The sequence below is a fragment of the Moschus berezovskii genome, chromosome 21 (genome assembly GCF_049115385.1).
Source record: "Moschus berezovskii isolate FMDL1 chromosome 21, NW_MosBer_1.0, whole genome shotgun sequence".
In the NCBI taxonomy this organism is placed as follows: domain Eukaryota; kingdom Metazoa; phylum Chordata; class Mammalia; order Artiodactyla; family Moschidae; genus Moschus; species Moschus berezovskii.
Genome location: NC_142480.1, coordinates 63,674,881 through 63,695,179, shown reverse-complemented (window position 1 = coordinate 63,695,179; position 20,299 = coordinate 63,674,881). Strand labels below are relative to the sequence as shown.

General features: G+C 52.2%; 1 protein-coding gene across 1 annotated transcript in view; it reads left to right on the top strand.

Moving 5' to 3' along the window:
- ADAMTS17 (ADAM metallopeptidase with thrombospondin type 1 motif 17) overlaps positions 1 to 19,659 on the top strand; it is a 401,986-nt gene extending 382,327 nt beyond the window's left edge. The window contains exons 21-23 of the mRNA XM_055417694.2: positions 2,510 to 2,662; positions 17,789 to 17,966; positions 19,092 to 19,659. Of these exons, the coding sequence (XP_055273669.2) occupies positions 2,510 to 2,662; positions 17,789 to 17,966; positions 19,092 to 19,258 (498 nt within the window). The 3' untranslated portion in view covers positions 19,259 to 19,659. The remainder of the gene's footprint in view (positions 1 to 2,509; positions 2,663 to 17,788; positions 17,967 to 19,091) is intronic.
- The last annotated feature ends 640 nt before the right edge of the window (positions 19,660 to 20,299 follow it).

Genomic DNA, 20,299 nt, shown 5'->3' with positions numbered 1-20,299 from the left:
ATAAGATTTATGTTTTAATCAGACCAAACCCAGAAATTTTCCACCTATAGGACTCTAACAGGGAAAAGAAAAAACGCCTCTTACCAAAATAAACAAGCCTGACATAATCAACTGTCATTATAGTATTGAAGAGCTCTGTTCTGGAAAGTGTGAGACAGTTGGAGCAAGATTTAAAGAAATGCCTCCATCTCTGTTCCTGTATCTGTGTGTTGCCTGATGCTAATCCTGAAATAGTATCCACACCAATCAGTCTAATTTGGCCTCAGCCAAGGCTCAAAATGCTTCTTTCTAAACATTTGATGCAGAATCAAATCTTTCCTCCCTGAGATGCTCACAAAATTTGTACCCCTGCCATTTTACCACATACGGAAGTCCCTCTAACACTTCCTCTTCTGGAAACGAATGGGTTTAAATTTCTAGTGGGTGAGTGTCTATCACTGGGCTTGCTTGTATTCAGCCGGCAGTGCTGACCACCGGCACCAGAGTCCCCAGCTTCTTCCCCACTTCCTCAGGAGGAGGAACAAACATTAAAAGGAAGCACAAGGTAGCAGCTGCCTCCGGCCCTTGACTTGTGGTTTGCACCCCTGGGTCAGGAAGCAAGACAGAAACTGGACGGCACCCTCCCAGGTCCCTTGCAGGGTGACCCCAGCCTACAGCAGTGCCCTCACTAAAGGCTGCTGGTCAAAGGGGGCCAGACCACGATTTGGTCAAGAAATGGGCTGGGTGGTGAGTGAGTGAAATTCAAGGGACGAGGCAAGGAACGCAGAGGAGAGAGAGACAAAGCAGGAACTCAGGCAGAACTGGTGAGTAGGCCCCTCGGTGCAGAAGGAGCCGGTGGTGTGGGTGCTGGTACCAGGGAGCAGCCCGTGAGGCGGATGGTGAGAATGGAGTTGCTGAATTGGTCAGAAAGCACTGCCAAACAGAGAAGCAGAAGGCTTTAACACAAGAACCCAGAGTCCCTGGCCCCACACCTCCTGCCCCAGGAGGCCTGTGCATAAAGCCTGCCAGGGACTGAGCCCTTGCATTTGAAGTCCCTTTAAAACCCACACGCAAGATGAAATGCAAGTGCTTTTCCAAATCCCTGCCCCCCGATGATACCATGATGACCTGTGAAACGTGTATTTCTTCTAAAACAAACCAGTTTAAATTCGTCTCAAAAAAGTAAATAAAGAAAATGAGAACAGGACCTTCAGATGGAGAGCTGGGTTGAATTCATAGGAAAAATAAAACTAGATAACATTTTGAGATAAATGTTAATAACAAATATAAAGAACGACACATGTCCTTTATGTGCGTTTTTCCAGTGGACACAGGGGAACTCATGAAAAGTCAAGTTTGTTGTAGCTCAAGAAAAATCACTATGTAGCCTCCCATATTTTCGGTAAATCAAGGTAGAGTTGTTGGGGCTCCACTCGTGCTTCTGCGGCTGGTGGGTAGCCCCGCCCAGCTGTTGGGAGGAAGTCCCCCTCAGGATCTCCCGAGTCTCTTCGTGTCTGTGCATTGGACGGAACCGGCCTTCAGCCCACCATCTCTGCCAGCTGCGTTTTTGTCTCCATGGTGGGGACTGGGATCCCCCACACGACGAACCAGAGGGTGGGCTCCCCAGGTTCCCCGGCCAGGTCACCTCTGCTTGCTGATCAAGTCAGTTATGTCTCCCAGGGTCAAGGGTCCTCTCTTTCTCATGCTTTGTGGGTTTTTCTTTTTTCTTTCCCAAACTTGTTTATTTTTAACTGAAGGAAAATTGCTTCACAATATTGCGTTGGCCTCTGGCGTCCGTCCACGTGAGTCAGCCCCTGGTACACATGTGTCCCTCCCTCATTAACCTCCCACCCCTCCCACCCCTGCCGGTAGTTCCAGAGCCAGGGTTTGAGTTCCCTCGCACTTTGTTTTGAGGCGGGTAAGAACTCACTCGTGTCAGCCAGGCACCAGCCCAGAGGATAGGGCTGGGAACCTCCCAGCCGGGCTCCAGACCACCACCCCAGGTCATCCTCATCTGTGCCTTGTCACCTCTCCAGCTCTGTCCCTGTTTCCATGGATCTTGCTGCCTAGGGGTGTGGGAAACTCTGAGGATTCACACATCACTCCTCTATTTGGGTCCCCTGCCTACACCATCTCTTCCTGTTACCCAGAAAGTAAAACAGCACAGGGAACATTATCCTGTTACCATTCTTGGCATTCACATGAAACCCAGGGGCTTGCCAGGCATCTTCTGTGAGAGTCACCGGGGGCTTGGCTCTCCATCTCCTTCCCCCACCGCCCCGCCACCCCCGAACTGGTGCCTTTACTCCAGAATGGCTCAGGCCAAGCACAGGACCTGGAGGCCAGCTGGGAGGAGCCGGGTGGGACCATGTGCGTAAGACTCAAAAGACCAGGAGCTTTTCGAGGACAGAAAACAGCATCCTCATCCTTGCATCCTCAGTGCTGGGGCTGGTACCAGGTAGGCACTTAACAGGTGTGGATGGACCTGACTGGATTGGACTAGATTCAGTCTCTGAGTGCTGTCTTGCAGTGTTCTGCCACCTGTGGCAAAGGGACACAGAAACGGACTGTGACGTGCACCAACTCCCAAGGAAAATGCGATGCGTCCACTAGGCCGAGAGCCGAGGAGCCCTGTGAGGACTACTCCGGCTGCTATGAGTGGAAAACCGGGAGCTGGTCCAAGGTGAGTACAGCGCCTGCGCGTCCATCCCGCCCAGGAAGCAGAGGCAAATCAAGGGGCTCAGCCCTCTCAGCGTGGGCCCCAGTTCAACCAGATGGTGCCTGTCTCACCAGGTGAATTCACTTTCTCTCCAAACTCCACAGCTGCTGGTGACCCCATACGGTGTCCATTCAGAAGGGCCCCGAGAACCCCCAAAGCAGGAAAGAGTGCCAAGGGGACCCATGCATCCTGCAGTGGGCTTGGTCACCAGCCATTGAGAGAGCCTCCTCAATGGTTGGGAGTCTGTCCCCAGGCAGACACAGAGGCACTGTGGGCAGACAGAGCATCATTGTCCCCAGGGCCCTTGGGCAAGGGCTGGACGACACTTGAGGGGAAAGCACAGGGCCCTGGGGTGAGGAAAGGAGGCCATCTCCCAGAGCCTCAGGGCAGGGGAGTTCAACAGCATTCAAGTGAATGAAAGTTCCCTGCTAGTTATTCCTTTATTCATTCCTCTGATATCCTTGACCCATATCCAAGGTGGATACCGTTTTCACCCCGAGAACCTTCCATGAGTGTTCCAGAATCTTCTTCCAAAAGCTGTAACATTTCTCCTGTCTGATTTACTGATGGAAATTTCCAGTGAGAACCTGGAGCGTGTTTGTTTCCTTTTGGTCTCAGTAACTGGAAGCTCCCCATTTGCTTCCGTTGATATCTATGCTCGAAGGCCATACACTGGTGGAAACAGTTTAGAATTGATTGCTGCTGCTGCTAAGTCGCTTCAGTCATGTCCGACTCTGTGCGACCCCATAGATGGCAGCCCACCAGGCTCCGCCTCCCTGGGATTCTCCAGGCAAGAGTACTGGAGTGGGTTGCCATTGCCCTCTCTGAGAATTGATTGCTAACAGTTAAAAAATGGGAAATTTCACCTGGCAATCTGGATTTGGGCCTTTCTACGGAAATCTGGCAACCTGGCCTCCATCTGCACATCCCCTTCGTGACCTGGGGCCCAGCAGGGGCTGTTGCATCTCCCCATGCTCCTCCAGACACTTTGGGCTTTAATTTACCTATCTGGCCAGGCAAAATAGCTTTGTCTGGACTCCATATGTCCAGGTGTGAATTAGAATAAAGCTGTTGTTATTCTAAGGGTCCTTGTGGTCACATCCTGAATGCAGCCTGTACCGCTAAAAGGCGACTCCTGTGGTCACGGGTGTCCCCGGGCAGGAGGAGAGTGAGGAGGGATCAGCCGGGCCTTGGGGGTCTGGGACCTCAGCCTTGGTTCCTTTATGCAATGACCCCTGCACCAGCAGCCGTCTCCCATGGAAGTGCTGATCCCTGCGTAACAGAGGAAGGGGCAGAGGTGCAGAGAGGTTAAGCAGCTCAGCCCCGGCTCTCTGACAGAGTCCAGGCCCCTGAGCCCCAGTTCAGAGCTCCGTCCACTGGGTGGACATGTGGTGGGGTCCCGAGTCCCCGTGGTGGGTGCTCTGTGGATGGGCCTTGCCAGAGCTTCTAATCACTCTGGATCTGAGGACCAGATGGACATTTTGTTTTCCTGAGTGCCATAAGCTCCCTGGTCCCGGGAGCAGCAGAACATCCAAGGATGGATGTGAAGAATGCCGAGGAGATCAGCGCACTTGGCCCCTCCTTGGCCAAGGACATGGGCGCACATTCTGGCAAACTGCCCCCCGCACAGCCCGCTGCACGTGGCTTCCAGTGAAATGGAGCCTTTACCTGACTTTCACCCTCCTACCAGGCCATGAAGCATAACCTGCCTCCTGGCCTTCCGGACACTAAGATATTAGAAGGCTGCAGTGCCTACTTTCTGCCACAGCCAGCTTGATCAGCTGGGCGGTGAGAGCACGAGAGACCAAGGGGATGTACAGGGCCTCTGTCCAGGGCTGGCATCCAGTGGCTTCGGATTGGTGTGCATCCAGCCTTTGGGGCCAGCCCTGGACTGGTGCCAGCCACTCCCTCCCCAGCAGGTCTGGCCAGAGCCAGGGCCCAGGGCAGGCTCGTTCTTCCCAGCTGAGAACTATGGGGACACTGACTTGGAAGGTAGTGCGTGCGCGTGTGTGTGTGTGTATGTGTGCAGGTATGTGTGCACACTGGATACAAGGGTTGGTGGGGATGGCGACCGCATAGACCTGAACCAGGAGACCCCCACCACAATTGTTTGCTCACCCCTACCCCCTTCTGCAGCTGCCACCTCTGAGTGTGCTGGCACAGGCCCCCCGCCACCCCCCATCCCAGCACAGGAGAAGAGATCCGCCTATTGCTTCCCTGTGTCTGCTCTGGAGACCTGGGAAGGATATGAGTCCCATGGGGCCCTCATTCTCAGTCACTGGGTGACAGCGCTGATGGAAGCAGATTCCAGGGATGTTGGTCCCCTAACATTTTCACTGGTTCAGCCTGGATTTGCTTTCTGATTGATAAGTTATTTTTGAAGTGAAGTTGCTCAGTCATGTCCAACTCTTTGTGACCCCATGGACTGTAGCCTACCAGGTTCCTCAATCCATGGGATAGTTCTAGGCAAGAGTACTGGAGTGGGTTGCCCCTTCCTTCTCCAGGGGTTCGTCCCAACCCAGGGATTGATCCCGGGTCTCCTGCACTGCAGGCAGACGCTTTACCATCTGAGCCATCACACAGTTGGAGTCTGATGCACTTTCAATCCAGTTGTTGTGGGTAACCCTCCTCTAACCAGCATCCAAACCTCCCACATGCCAGACTTTGAAGGCAGCGAACAAGTTGCCCAGAAGGAAAGTGGAAAGAAGTCCAAGCACTGTTAGACCCCCGGTGCAGTGTATCTGGATGCTTTGACATATTCCTTCCAAGCAGCCTCCCATCACTTGACCTAGAGGTGCTGCTGAGAAAGATGAGCCTGTCTCCAGGGAGGTGATGGACGGGCCAGCCCAAGGACAAGCCGCAGGTGCCGTTCTGCTTCTGCACTTCCTGAAGTGAGCAGGACCAAGCATCCATCCCTCCAGCTGGGAGAGGGAGCCTGAGAGCCGCACCCAGAGCCTGGCTGAGGCAGGGCAGGCTTGGAGGGCATTTGGGGCTCCTTCCCCTGCCCCATCCTCAGCAAACGGCTGAAGCCTAACTAGAGATCTATCCAAAAACCTGCTTCAATTTCCCAGCCCTGCCGAGGGCATTATTACCGCTCTTCTCTGTTTGGAAACTGCCCTGCAGCTGCCTGCCCGCCTGGGATATAAGCTATTTCCAGATCTGTGGGAATCATTGTTTTCTTCCACTAAATGCTAGGCCTACGTATTCAACCTGGTGATAGGATGAGCGAGGGGGGGAGTGGGAGGTGTGGAAGAGAGTGCTCCTGAAACTGGGAAAGGAGGAAATCACATTTCTTTCTAGAGCAGCGTGACTTTTGATAAAAAGTTGAGATGTTACAGTTTCAAGACCAGAGGCATTAATCACCACTGAAATAATTAGAAACAAATTATTCTGGAGGGATTATAATAGATGGTGTTTTAATGAAGACCACTGACTCTTTTAAGAGTATGTTCCCTTTTACTGAAAAGATCAAAGTGGCCATTGACTTCCTGGTGCCGGCGGAGGTGCCCTGGAATGAGGCTGGCCTGACTTGAGGCCTTGGTCGAGTCCCAGGTGTGCCACTCACAGCTGATCCCCAGCACGTTCCAGAGGCCGTAGGAGACCAAATGAAGCCGTAAAAACGCCAGACTCTGCAGCTGCAGAGCCGTAGGAAGAAGTCAGGGAGAGCTTCTCATTCAAACAGGGCCATGTTGGTACCTTCCCAGAACAGCAGTAAGATACCTTCTGGGGTTGTGGGCAGAGGGATGGGGGCTCGAGTTCCATGGCCTTAGAAACAGACCTTGTGTCATGAAGGGGCTGGTTCCAAAAAGTTTTCACCACTTTGAAGCCTGCACTTCCTGTGCTGGGGCCTGACGGCTCCCCCAACCCTGCAAGGCTGGCCTGCGGGGCCAGTCGGGGCACCCACTTGCTGTAGGCCTGCAGCCAAGTTCAGTGTGGTTCAACCAGCATTTCCTGAGCCCCTGTTGTGTGCCAGTCTGTGCTGGGCACTGAGGGACAAGATGGACAGTGCCCAGGAGATACAGGAGACAGAGAGCCAGCTACAGATGCTAGGCCACACCGAGTCCTCTGGCAGGATGAACACAGCCCCTGCCGGGGGGCAGCCCTGAATGGAGTGCTAGTGGAGAGTGATGCAATTCTGCTGGGACCATTGACCATGGTCCCGATATTCACCAGGTCTCTAGAATTTACAAAGCATTTGCATTCACATTCTCTCATTTGACCCCTTTCCCATTTTACAGGTGAAGAAACTGAGGCTCAGAGTAGTGATATGAGATTTTTTTCTGGAGGTCACATAACTAGAAAATGGCAGGGCTAAGAGTCTGGTCCTTGCCTTCTGGCTCTTAATCCGCCTTTCTTTTAAATGCATAATAATGTCAGAGGCTTGGGTTTTTAATTTGAAATGGGAAGGCGATGAAATATTATATGCCTCAGATCTAACCAGCATAGTCATAAGCTTATTGTAAAGTCAAGTATTTATCCACTCTGTCTCCAACTCACCAATCAAAACCTGCTCTCCCCAGGGCTTTGTATTAGTCATTTACACTGTAGTATAAACCTGTTGTCTCTACAAACGATCATGCATGTTGTCTCCCCTTATTTGTAAAATAAACAGTTGAGTCCTAATTAAAAGAAACTTGAACATCCAAGAGCAGGCATGAGAGGCACTGGAGACACCAGGGCCCTTTTTTGGGATGTGTGAAACTGTATAACACAGACAGCCAGCACTCTGCAAGCAGGTGAAAGTGAAATAATTAGTTGCTCAGTCGTGTGTGACTCTTTGCAACCCCATGGACAGTAGCCCACCAGGCTACCCTGTCCTTGGGATTCTCCAGGCAAGAATACTGGAGCAGGTAGCCATGTCCTCCTCCCTTGTCAACCCAGGGATCGAACTCAAGTCCCTTAACGTCTCCTGCATTGGCAGATGGGTTCTTTACCACTAGCACCATCTGGAAACCCACAAAAGGTAGTTGCTCAGTCATGTCAGACCTTTGGCCACCCCAGGACTGTAGATCATAAAGCTCCTCTGTCCATGGAATTCTCCATGCAAGGCTCCTGGAGGGGGTATCCATTCCCTTCTCCAGGGGATCTTTCTGACCTAGGGATTGAACCCAGGTCACCTGCATTGTAGGCGGATTCTTTACTGTGTGAGCCACCAGGGAAACCCTGCAGACAGGGATCAGGAAATCCTCCATCCCATGCTGCTCTCAGGTGTGTAGGCAGCAGTGAGAGGGGAGCCATCAGACTTCAGTGCTTTTCTGAGTGGGGCAGGAGGGAGGGGGGTAGATTCCCCCTTGGTCTGGAGCATTTTGTCAGGGGGAGCAGAGCTGGCCACTGGGTCATGAAGTTAGAGAAAAGTCCAGGGCCCACACCTGCTCAGATGAGAGAGAACTTGTAGGGCAGCAGTGTCCCTGGAATTGCCAGGTGAGGTGCCTGCATGGGAGTGAACTGAATGCAGTTGACCCTTGTACAACACCTAGATATTTTCCAACAGTAAATACTGCAGAGTACATGGTCCAGGTGGCATCCTCAGACACAGAGGAACTGAGGACTTGGAGGACCAACCGTACATTGTGCTTGGAATAACCCACATTGTTCAAGGGTCAGCTATAGTCTGAAGGCCTGTGCCTTTGCCCTGTCCATCCCCCTGCTGTCCTTCATTCACCTTTGTGCTTCCTTAGATCAGCCTCCTTTGTGTGGAATCAGAGGTCAGAGAGTGGGGTGCCTGCCTCACATGCCAGCCTAGGTTTTAACCATAGACCTGGCCACTGAATCAGAGAAGCTGCCATCCCTAAAAAACACTTCGGTTTTGACACTGTCAGCGACCTCAGAGCAGGGCACCTCTGCAGGACAACACAGGGGCACGTCCCTGCTCTCCTGATGTCATAACCTTGAAGCAGCGTCATCCTTTGTCAGATGGCGTTAGGGGTGCCCACCTCCTAGGGCATCCATATAAGGCACCCAGGACACTGCCTGGCTTCAGCATTTTTATCATCATCATCTTCACCATCATTATCTGGGACACCCAGGGCTCTCATCTCTGATCCAAATCATGTTTCTTGTAAACTATGCCTTAGGAGATGAGTTCTTTGAATGTGGTTTGAACCCTGTGAAACAGCGTGTGCTCTGACCTGGGGCTCTGCGTGATGACAGTGTGGCTCGGGACAGGAGACAGTTGTGCAGCATTTGCTGGGCACCGAGGCCGTCCCCCGTAGGAGGGGTGGACGGCCTTTCTAACCGTCACTGAGGAGCTGGGAGAGCTCTATCACCGCACTGGTGGCAGCTTCTGCCCAGGGGGAGACAGTGAGCCAGCCACTGCGGCCCACTCTGTGCTCACAGCGCCTGTCCAGAGCAAGAAGCAAGAGCTCTTGGGACAACCCGTCCTTGTGGGTCACGGGTGTGACCTTGGCCTTCTGGGTCCCATAGCGTCCCAAAGAGAACCTGTAGGTCAGCAGGCTGCAAATTCAAAGATGGGGGAAACCCAAAGCTAAGGCTGAGATTAGGATTCGAGGATTTCAAAAACAGTTTGAAAGAAATTATGAGTTGAAAGGGGAATGTGTGTGTGTGTGTGTGTGTGTGTGTACACTTTTCTAGTTTCAAGGCAGGAGCAAAGATGGTGGGGATTTTCATCATTGTGTAAACGTGCTGTTTCAGGTTTCAACAGCTTCTGAGGTTTTTATGGTTCATGCAAAGTCTGGGGGGAAATATGTCAAAACATCTTTTGACATTTTACCATCCCAGGGCCTTTTAGACACAAGCAGAAAGTGGAGTTCCTGTAAGGGGATTCCGTCCGCGGCCCCCTCCCTGTCCTGCCCCTCGGATGGCTCAGCGTGGTGCGGGCGCACCGTTATCTGAGGGTTCACCTTGCACTATTGCACACTCACCATCTCCTGCTCACCCCAGAGCCTGTGTCGGGAGCCCCTGTCCATCCCCCGCTCTGCAGGAGCCAGTGTTTGTGTATCGCTGTTTCCTGTTCCCCAGATTTTTACAATTTCCTTTAGCTGATTCTCACAACATTGCTTTGGGATCTGGTGTCATGAATGGTCTTGATGTCACAGCTGGGAGGAGTGGAGAGGAGCTCACCCTAGTGGAGTTGTCCTGGAGCCGGGCCCCTGGTGGTGAGAGGCCTGGTCCCGCCCTGCAGGGAGGAGTGTCCAGGAAGCATGCCATCCTCCCCACAGCAGCTGGGTGGGGGCCTGGGGCTGCATTGCAGGAGGATGTGGATGCTCTGAGCCTCGCGCTCCGCCTCCCTGCAGGCAGTGCTGTGCCCTGCAGACCCCATTCCTGCAGTCGGGACACACTGATTCTGCACTTGCTGTGTTCTGAGCGCCTCCCCGCCCCTAGTAGCCATTAGCCTGAAGATTAAGGAGGACTCACCGAGAACGGGTATGAGTCGTGTGCGCGGGCAGGCACAGTGGGCCCTGCCGCTCTTCTACTGCCAACCCCACCAGCGTCGTCATCGTCGCCACCCACAGGATGGATGGCAGGTCCCCAGGCCTTGTGTGTGGTGGGCCGCTGCAGGCACTGCTGGAGATGGGGCCTGGGGGTCTGCACTCACTCAGGTCATCTGGAAGGAGCTTTCCCAGCGGGTTTATTACTGCTCCTCTTCTGTCTTGGTTTCCTGAGGCTTGGGGAGCCACCTTAAATGTTAATGTCAAGAGTGGCTTGAAGAAACTACCCAACAGTGACAGAGCTCTTCACACAAGACCAGGTCTGGATTTTTATAGACCTGTGTGCTTAGTTTTTAAAAGCCTAAAGAATGGCGTCACAGTGATGCCTGGGGCTAATTCGATGCTTTCAGGAGACACTGCCGTCTCCTTGCTGTTTACTTAACACAGGGGCTGAGCAGAGGCCGATAGGCGAGAGTCGTCATCTGAGCCACGAGCTCGGGTTACGGGGACGCAGCCCTGCAGCCTCTCTGGAATCACGTGTGTCTTCAGGGCCAAGTCACCCTCTAACTGCGCTCCTGCACGCCGTGTGGCCTCACTGCCTGATCCTTGCCGAGAGCCGGGCAAGGTGGATGTCTGCACCTGCTAAGCAGCCAGTGAGTCGGAGCACCTCCCCGGGCTCCAGGGACCCTGGCCAGCTGTCTCTGCTCTTGGCCCTGTGCTTGCTGTTGTTAAACAATAGTAGCAGCACTTGTCCATCCCAGACTCCCTGCCAGGCACCTGTTCTAAGCTGTCTTTAACCCTGGAAATCATCCTACAAGAAAAGTTTTATTGTCCTCAAGCTACAAATAAAGAAGCCAGGGCTCATATAGGTGAAGTAACTTGCCTGAGGTCACACTGCTAGTAAGGGGGGATGCAGCATGCTGACAGGCCTGTCCTGCCCACACTGACCATTGCTGAAACTCCGGCCAAGGAGTGGGTAGGTATGCGTGGATTTTAGGCCAGGGCCACTTGAGGCACTCCCTTGGCCCAAATGAAAATGCAGCAGGCCTGGAAGGTGGCAGCTGCACCAAAGGGTCCTTGTTGGAAGTCTCCACTTTTGTGTTTAATGTAGGTGATTCCATCTTGCTTGGAAAGACAGAAGAAAAAACTAGCCCCACAAACCAGGTGACGGCATGGTAAACTTTTTCAGTGGTTTGTCCTCCAAACTTTTATATGGGTACCTACACTCCCATAGGTACTGAACAAAAATGGGATGGTTTCTGTAAGGACTTCTCTGTAGCCTCACCTGACACTCAAAGCAGCTTCTGCGGAGCTGCCTCAGCTCCGTTCCCAGGAGGCTACGCGAACACCTGATGTTCTCAAAGGTTCTTCCGAGTGAGCACATGCCGTTCACAGCCCAGAGCTGTGTGAACAGCAACCCTCAGGACTGCAGCTAAAATCTGCATAACCCAAAGTGAAAGTCACTCGGTCGTGTCCTCTTTGCTACCCCATGGACTATACTGTCCATGGAATTCTCCAGGCCAGAATACTGGAGTGGGTAGCCTTTCCCTTCTCCAGGGGATCTTCCCAACCCAGGGATCAAACCCAGGTCTCCCGCATTGCAGGCAGATTATTTACCATCTGAGCCACAAGGGAAGCCCAAGAATACTGGAGTGGGTAGCCTATCCCTTCTCCAGCAGATCTTTCTGATCCAGGAATTGAACCAGGGTCTCCTGCATCACAGGCAGATTCTTTACCAACTGAGCTATCAGGGAAGTCCAAATCCTAGAGTCAAATCCCTACAAGGGTCAGCGTCTGTAGGATCTCAACAGGCCCCCACAGCAGCTGAGCGTCAGGCCTGGCCCTGCCTCTTGGAGGTGCTGGAAAGCCATAGGACAGATGCTTGAATCTCTGCAGAACTTTGGAGACACCCTCTGAGATATCATAGAGCAGGTCTTTTTATAGACTGGGGGAAAAATCAGTGACCGAGCTAGGAAAAATAATGAATAAATGGTGGATCTGGGCAATGACCTGTTTTTCTGATTCCTGGCCCCCCATAGAAGCTCCATCCAGTACAACCTCTAAAGCATACAGGAAGATGAAATTTGGTCCGTGGGATGAGGCAGCTGGGGTCCTGTCCCTCCTTTCCCACTCACTACCTGTAACCTTGGGCAAGACTCTGACAGCCGTCTATCTCAGTGGATGGTTGTAAAATGCTCCACACTGCTGTGGAATCCTACAGGTGAGCGCACAGACAGAATAAGCTGCACACACAGGCTGGAGGCGTCCCGAGTGCTTTGCCCCAGCCCAGCCCCAGAGCATGATAATAAACAAGACTGAGAACTCTCAGAGGGGAGATTAGTCTTCCAGGTTGCCCCAAGCTCTTGAATTTTACGACGGCCATTGGTCCTTTCACACCAGAGGCCTTGTGAGTTCTGCATGTGATGTTAGTAGGTCCATAGGATTGAGCCCTTGCCCTGATTGCACATAGATAATTATGACACCTGCAGAGACATTGGGCAGGAGGTGCCCTGCTGGCAGGGTCTGTGTACCTCACAGTCAGGGGGCCCATGAAAGTGAGACCGGAGTCCCAGGCTTCTCTGTTAGCCTGTGTCGTTTCCTGGGGACCCAGAAACCCCACCAAGGCCCGCCCACCTCCTTCTCCAGGGAGCACTAAGAAACCCCGCTCTTCCTCCTGCTGTGTCTCCCATGGCATGTGGCACCTGTGAGCCAAGTCAAGACACCACGAGGCCCAGTGTCCATCCAGTGGCACACGTGGCCCCCTCTTCCCCAGGCACCCAGTAGTCACAGAAATGAGGCTTAACACACTTGCTTTCCCAGGGAGCAGGGCTTTAAAAAAATTTATGAGCAATTTAAATATAAAAGTCTTTAATGGTGTAGGTGGACTAGTCAAATGCCTATTTAAAATATGTAACTTAGTCATGTAATTATATGTTCATATTTAAAGCTTATATGTTATGTTTTAATTTAGAAATCCTGCTAGTTTCTGTCTTTATTGTATTACGAAGTTGAACCTGATAAAATTGCTATTTCCTGCGGAGTTGAAAAAGGGGGAATATAAGCAACTTTGTCAAGTGCATCCTAGTATTTGCAGCATCTGTCTTCTTCATCACTAACTCTACCTTCTGATCCCTTGTTCAGTTTGCCAGTGTGCAGGGCACTGCCATCCCCATCCACTGAGATGCCGCCCTTTTTGGATGTACTGTCTTCATTGGATGTTCCCTCACAAGGTTGGCATGGCCTTGCTCTGTATTGGGTAACCTTGCTCCGTGTTGGCATGACTTTGTTCTCATTCATAGGACTTTGCACTGTGTTAGGACCCTGAACCAGGCTTCCCTGGTGGCTCAGACAGTAAAGAATCTGCCTGCAATGCAGGAGACCTAGGTTCAATCCCTGGGTTGGGAAGATCCCTTGGAGTAGGAAATGGCAACCTACTCCAGGATTCGTGCCTGGAGAATCCCATGCACAGAGGAGCCTGTGGGCGGCTACGTACAGTCCATGGTGTCTCAAAGAGTCATTCACGACTGAGCAACTAAGCATGCAGAACCCTGGGCCATTTCTTTCACTCACCCTGTTGGTGTGGACTTCCAGTCTCTGCGGATGGCCACTTCCCAGATTACTTCTTTTTTTTTTTTTTTGAACAGAGGAAAATTTATGCGTCGAACCTGGACTGGTCACTTATGATAATATACATGCTACAATTCCATTCTCCCCAATCATTCCACCTTCACCCTCTCCCACAGAGTCCCAAAGACTGTTCTAAATGCCTATGTCTCTTTTGCAGTCTCTTATACAGGGTTCAGGTTACCATTTTTCTAAATTCCATATATATGCGTTAATATACGGTATTGATGTTCTTCTTTCTGGCTTACTTCACTCTGTATAATTGGCTCCAATTTCATCCACCTCATTAAAACTGATTCAAATGCATTCTTTTTGATGGCTGAGAAATACTCCATTGTGTATATGTACCAAAGCTTTCTTATCCATTCATCTGCAGATGGACATCTAGGTTGCTTCCATGTCCTGGCTATTATAAACAGTGCTGCAATGAACATTGGAGTACATGTGTCTCTTTCAATTCTGGTTTCCTCGGTGTGTATGCCCAGGAGTGCGATCGCTGGATCATATGGCAGTTCTATTTCCAGTTTTCTGAGGAATCTCCACACTGTTCTCCATAGTGGCTGTACTAGTTTGCATTCCCACCAACAGTGTAAGAGGGTTCCCTTCTCTCCACACCCTCTCCAGCATTTATTGCATGTAGACTTTTGGATAGCAGCCATTCTGACTGGTGTGAAATGGTATCTCATAGTGGTTTTGATTTGCATTTCTCTGATGATGAGGGATGTTGAGCATTTTTTCATGTGTTTGTTAGCCAGATTACTTCTTAAGTGATTTTTAAACATTTTTACACCACCCTCCCTCATAATTTAATGGATTATCATGTCCAACTTCCAGGAGAAGAAAGCTAAATTTCTTTGCCTCTCTTTTTCTTTTAACTCCCAGCTGATCTTGCTACAAATAATTGAGGGCACCCCTTACCCCTGTCTTGAACTGTGAGAGGTTTTGTTGTTACTTAGGCAATTTATTCTTTTCCAAGAATAATTATGAATGAAAGGCTTCACTTGTAGTATTTGAGCACAGCTCTTAGCTCTCTGGGTTTCCCAGATAGCACTGGTGATAAAGAACCTGCCTGCCAATGCAGGAGATATAGGAGACATGGGTTTGATCCCTGGGTTGGGAAGATCCCCTGGAGGAGGGCTACAGTCCATAGGGTCCCAAAGAGTCGGACACAACTGAGCGACTGAACTGAACTGAACTGACTGAACTGAAGTGACTTGGCACACAGCACATCATCTCTATATAAACTTAATATTTGGGACTGCAGGTGGATGTCTGTTCTTGCTTAATTATACATCAGCGCGAAGCCACTTCAGTTGCATCTGACTGTTTGCAACCCCACAGACTATAGCCAGCCAGGCTCCTCTGTCCGTAGGATTCTCCAGGCATGAATACTGGAGTGGGTTGCCATTCCCTTCTCCAAAGGATCTTCCTGACACAGGGATCAAACACGTGCCTCTTAAACATCTCCCGCATTGGCAGGCAGGTTCTTTACCACTGGTGCCACCTAGGAAGGTTAATTACACATATTTGTATACAAACACTTGACTACTTCATTGTAAGAAAACGGAGCTCTGCACACTATACACGGGACCCAGGGAAGAAATCCAGATGAGTCAGAGGTTCTCAGCTCTGGCTGCTTGTTGGAGTCACTTGGAGAGCTTTGAAAAACACTGATGCCCAGTGCCTCCTCCAGGGATACTGACTGATGGATCTGGGCATGGAGATCTCTCCAGGTGATCCCACGCAGCAGATCCCAGCCTGCAGCCTCTCCCTCGGAGATGCCCTGCAGGCAGAAGTCACATGGCTGTGGCACCTGTTCCGCTTGTCTAGTCTGTGGGAACCTCCTCATGTGACCTCATCCCTCCACAGAGCAGCCCTCAGACTTCCCTGTGCTCCCGTACCAGCTCCTGAGCTCTGGGGCGGAACCCAGGAATGTGTGTTTATCCTGAACGAGGGATGCATCTCCAAGCTGCAAGCTTCCCCTGATGGACTTATCAAGAAGATGGACACGAGCAAGGCACACAACCTTGCCTCTCAGGGAGAGCCCATTCTGGTTTGAACGTGCCAGGACCCTCTGCAGAGGAGGTGGGGGGAGGGGGCACTTGTGGTTTTCCTACCTCGTTTATGGTTTGGAAAGTCTGTGCCCCATCAGAGCACTGTGCCCTCTGAGCCCTTCATCTTTCTAAAGTGAAAAAAAAAATTGTGATCTTGCTTGTTAGACTAGAAAGCAGAAGAATCACCTGGGGCGCAAAAGCCCCTTTGGGAGCACAGATGATGGCTGCTTCTCACGGATGAGAGGCTCCACACCGAGCCTGTGCAGGAGGGCTCCTCCCAGGCCCTGGAGGAGGCCCTTCCTCCAGCACAGGCCAGGGTCGAACCAAGGGGAGAAATGGGGAGACACATGATGCGGACAGCGCCTGGCATCCTCACTGCACGTGGCATTCAGAGCAGCCGTGCTCCCCTCTCTCACCTGTAGGTGGCCGTGTCCACCCCGGCTGGGCTGCTGCACCTGTGGCCTTTGCTTTATTCAAGTTCTGCAGAGTGTGTGTGTGGACCAGGCTTTCTGGCCGGGAGCTGAACAACTTAATGGAGAGACGGTTCTAGGGGCTCCCAGGAAAGCAAGCGAGGGCAGGGAGCTGGCAAGCAGGATTGGGGGAGGGAATCCTGATGCTGGATATTGGGCAGGTTCCCTGTAAAACACTTTAAAGGAGCACAAGGGCAGGAGACAGAACACAGTCTGACAAGGCCTTTCTATGGGAGAGCGGGATGGTCTGCCAAACTGCACTGGTTTGATTTTAGCCATCTGGAAATGCCAAGAACTAGGGATTGAGTGTCTAAATTGAAACTGTTAGCCCCCGTGTTAGTCCATGAGTCCATCGTGCAAGAAAGGTTGCACTTCTTCATTTCCTGTATCTTTACTTAATTCTGAGCTCCACCCTTCCAGCCTTGTAGAAATTCAACCCCATGATTATTGGCTTTCTCCCTACATCCAGGGCTGGGCAAATGCCTGAGAGCCTTGTGTGGCACAAAGTGCCAGGGACATCCCTGTGGTCATCAGGTTCAGTCCCTTCCTGGGTGCCAGCTTGCCACCCTGCTCACTATCTGGAGAATTTTAAAGCCCAGCTGGTTCTCTGGAACAGGAGTGAGAGGGTGGGAGGTGAAGTGCAATGAGCATAAATTAGTATTTCAGCAACGTGTCTTAGTCAGCTCAGGCTGCTGTAATGAAATATCGCAGTCTGGGTGACCTGCATAACAAGACATTTATTTCTCGTAGTTCTGGAGGCTAAGTCCGAGGTCAAGGTGCTTAGCATATTTGGCTCTTAGTGAGAGGCCACTTCCTGGCTTTCAAACAGGTGCCTTCTCATGTGTCCTCACATGGTGGAAGGAAAGAACCCTGATCTCTCTCCCTCTTCTTATAAGGACACTAATCTTATCATGGGGGCCCACCCTCATGACCTCATTTAAACCCAGTTACCTCCCAAAGGACCTACTTTCAAATACCATCCCACTGGGGGGTTAGGGCTTCCTGGGTCACCCACACAGTAAAGAATCTGCCTGTAATGAAGGAGACCCGGGTTCAATTCCTGGGTCAGGAAGATCCCCTGGAGAAGGAAATGGCAACCCACTCCAGTTTTCTTGCCTGGAGAGTCCCATGGATGGAGGAGCCTGGTGGGCTACAGTTCATGGGGTCGCAAAGAATTGGACACAACAACTCCAGGAATTGGTGATGGACAGGGAGGCCTGGCGTGCTGTGATTCATGGGGTCGCAAAGAGTCAGACACGACTGAGCGACTGAACTGAACTGAACTGAGCAACTAACACACACACAGGGGCATTAGGGCTTCAACATGTAAATATTTGGAGGTGGAAGGGGCCCAGACATGCAGTCTGTAACATCTTGAAACAGTTTTCCATCAGGCCACTGGTATGCAGCCAAGCCCTCTTGTACTATGATTATTTCAAGCACTTAGGAATGACATGCAGGGGCCAGACCCAGGAGTGACATCGTCACAGCCCCTCATCCCGAGCTCAGCTCCTTGCTCAGCTGTCCCAGCTCAGCTCTCCCTGTCTCCGGCAGTGCTCGTCGACCTGTGGGAAGGGCCTGCAGTCCCGGGTGGTGCAGTGCATGCACAAGGTCACCGGGCGCCATGGCAACGAGTGCCCTGCCCTCTCCAAGCCCGCTGCCTACAAACAGTGCCACCAGGAAGTCTGCAATGACAAGATCAACGTGAACACCATCACCTCCCCTCGCCTCGGTGAGTGCCTCTGCTGAGCCCCAACCCCTGGGGCTACTGTACCCCCTGGCCAGCGAGTCCCCACTGGTGGTGGGAATTCTGTAAGCCAGAAAGCGTGCTCCTTGGGCCTTATCTGAACTCTGGAGAGGCCAACATGTCAGTTCTGTAGAGGATCTGAGGTTTCAGGGATGGAATTTCATTCCTTGTCATGGAAAGGGTGCCTCAAACCCTTGAGCCCCTCTCCCAACGAAGGGCAACATGAGAGAGAGCTCCTCAAATGCTTTGGGATTCTCTGCACGAAGGAGGCAGAGGGAGGTGCTTACTCAGGAAATGAAGGATCTGGCAGTGTAAATTATGAAATCTGGGTGATACATACATGGAATGGTCCTGAAGCTGATGATCAAGAAGGAAACAGAGGTGTTGACAGATTGGAGTCTTTAATTCGGCAGGGAGCTTTGGTGAGCAGTTTGGCCCCAAGTGCTCCAAACCCAGCCCTTTACCTGGCCACGTCCCCAGCCAGTGGTGGCCCAAAAAGAAGAATGTCAAGCACTGATCTGATGATTCCACTGAAAGAGTTTCTGCTTTTCTGAATAGAAATCCCTCAGGAACAGTTTCCCAACCAGAGCCGCTTTCCCTAATGCTGGGGTGCCACCAACGTGAAGGGGTTTCCAGTCAAGGTTCACTGGAGGGTTGTCAGGCTTGCCGAGGTGTTCGCTGGGCTCTGGCACACACAGACCTCTTTGGTATCCTCCAGAGGCCTCACTCAGACAGGACTGTCTCTTTGCATGACCGAGAGCAGGGAGATTCAGGCCACTTGCTTGTGCTGTGATCATTTGCTTTTGTGGGCCCTTGGATGTCCACTCCCTGCACCCTTCTGTTTTATAAATGCCAACAGATGGCATCCTCTCCCATAAAACAACTGTGGATGGCATTTAGCTCAGAAGCAGGGGGAGGCAGCCGGACCACTGAACCCTGAAATGGTCAAGTTGGACCCAGAGTGTCCCTTGTGAAAGCTACGGCCCTGGCAGGGGCGTGGTCCCCCCAGTCTGTGCAGGGTTCCAGCGTCCACGTGGGGGAGGGCAGCCCGAGAGTGTCATCCGCAGGCACCCGTAACCCCTGGGCTTTCTCTCTCCACCGTCCCCTTAGCTGCTCTGACCTACAAATGCACACGGGACCAATGGACAGTGTACTGCAGGGTCATCCGAGAGAAGAACCTCTGCCAGGACATGCGGTGGTACCAGCGCTGCTGCCAGACGTGCAGGGACTTCTATGCGAACAAGATGCGCCAGCCGCCCCCGCCGCCGAGCTCCTGACAGGCGGCCCGGTGGTCCCGCGATGCTCTGACGCGAGGTCTGAGTCCCGACGACACGGCTAGATGAAAGCCCACCCACCTGAGAGCCCACCAGTCCTGCAGCCGGGACCCACCGAGGCACACCGCGGCTCACCCAGGAGGCTGTCCCGAGAATCCGACTGCATAGAACTTGAGAGTGGACTTGACGTTTGCTTAGTGCTTTTATACTTAATATATTGTTAGCCACTGGATGGCTTTCTACGATAAGGAAAAAGATAGGCATGAGTCACAAAATAATTGTAATTTCTAAGTTCCACGTACCTCAAAGGGAACACCTCTGACAGACGGTCGTCAAGAGAGACGTCACGGGCGCCCCTGTCTTGACTCTTCCTCTGACGTTTGAATTCCCAGTGCTCGATGTACCGCGGGGTGGGGGTGGGGGTGGGGGGCGGGGGGAGGATATCCAAAAAACTGAGATGCTTTCCTTTAAAAACAGGCTTTATTCTCAAAGCCAGTGACGTTCCGGATGGGAGGAGGCTTCTCCGGAGAGGGGGCGCTGCCGGAGCTCCCCGGACACCAGCAGGACGGCCGTGGCGCTGCGCCAGGTCAGGGAACGTGCTGTCTAGGTCCTGGGTCTCTCCTCAGAGGTCTTGTCCCTGGGAGGCTGAGTCAGTGTGAACCACCAAGGATGCCAGGGCTACATAGCTCTCTGCACAGCAGCCACACGGGGGAGAATGCTCTAGTGGCGTCCAGGTTAGAGGACGCAACTAGTTTTCAGATCTCTGCGGTGCCCCCACACCGGGAGACAGAAGAGCCGCTCCTCAAGGTGCACGGAGGCACCGTGCAGGCCTAGCCTTGGCCTTGCTGCCTGCATGGAGGTGAGCTCAGCGCAGCTTTGCGAGGGTGGGGCACTCCCTCTCTGCTCCCGGGGACCTCTGCTCTAGCCAGTACTTCACGAAGCTTTGCACCCGTTAGAGATGGCTTTGCGCTCACCCTGGCCATCTATCTGAAGTCGATTCTTCTTGGCAGCGCTGACTCAGGCTCAGACCTGGTGCTTCACCCT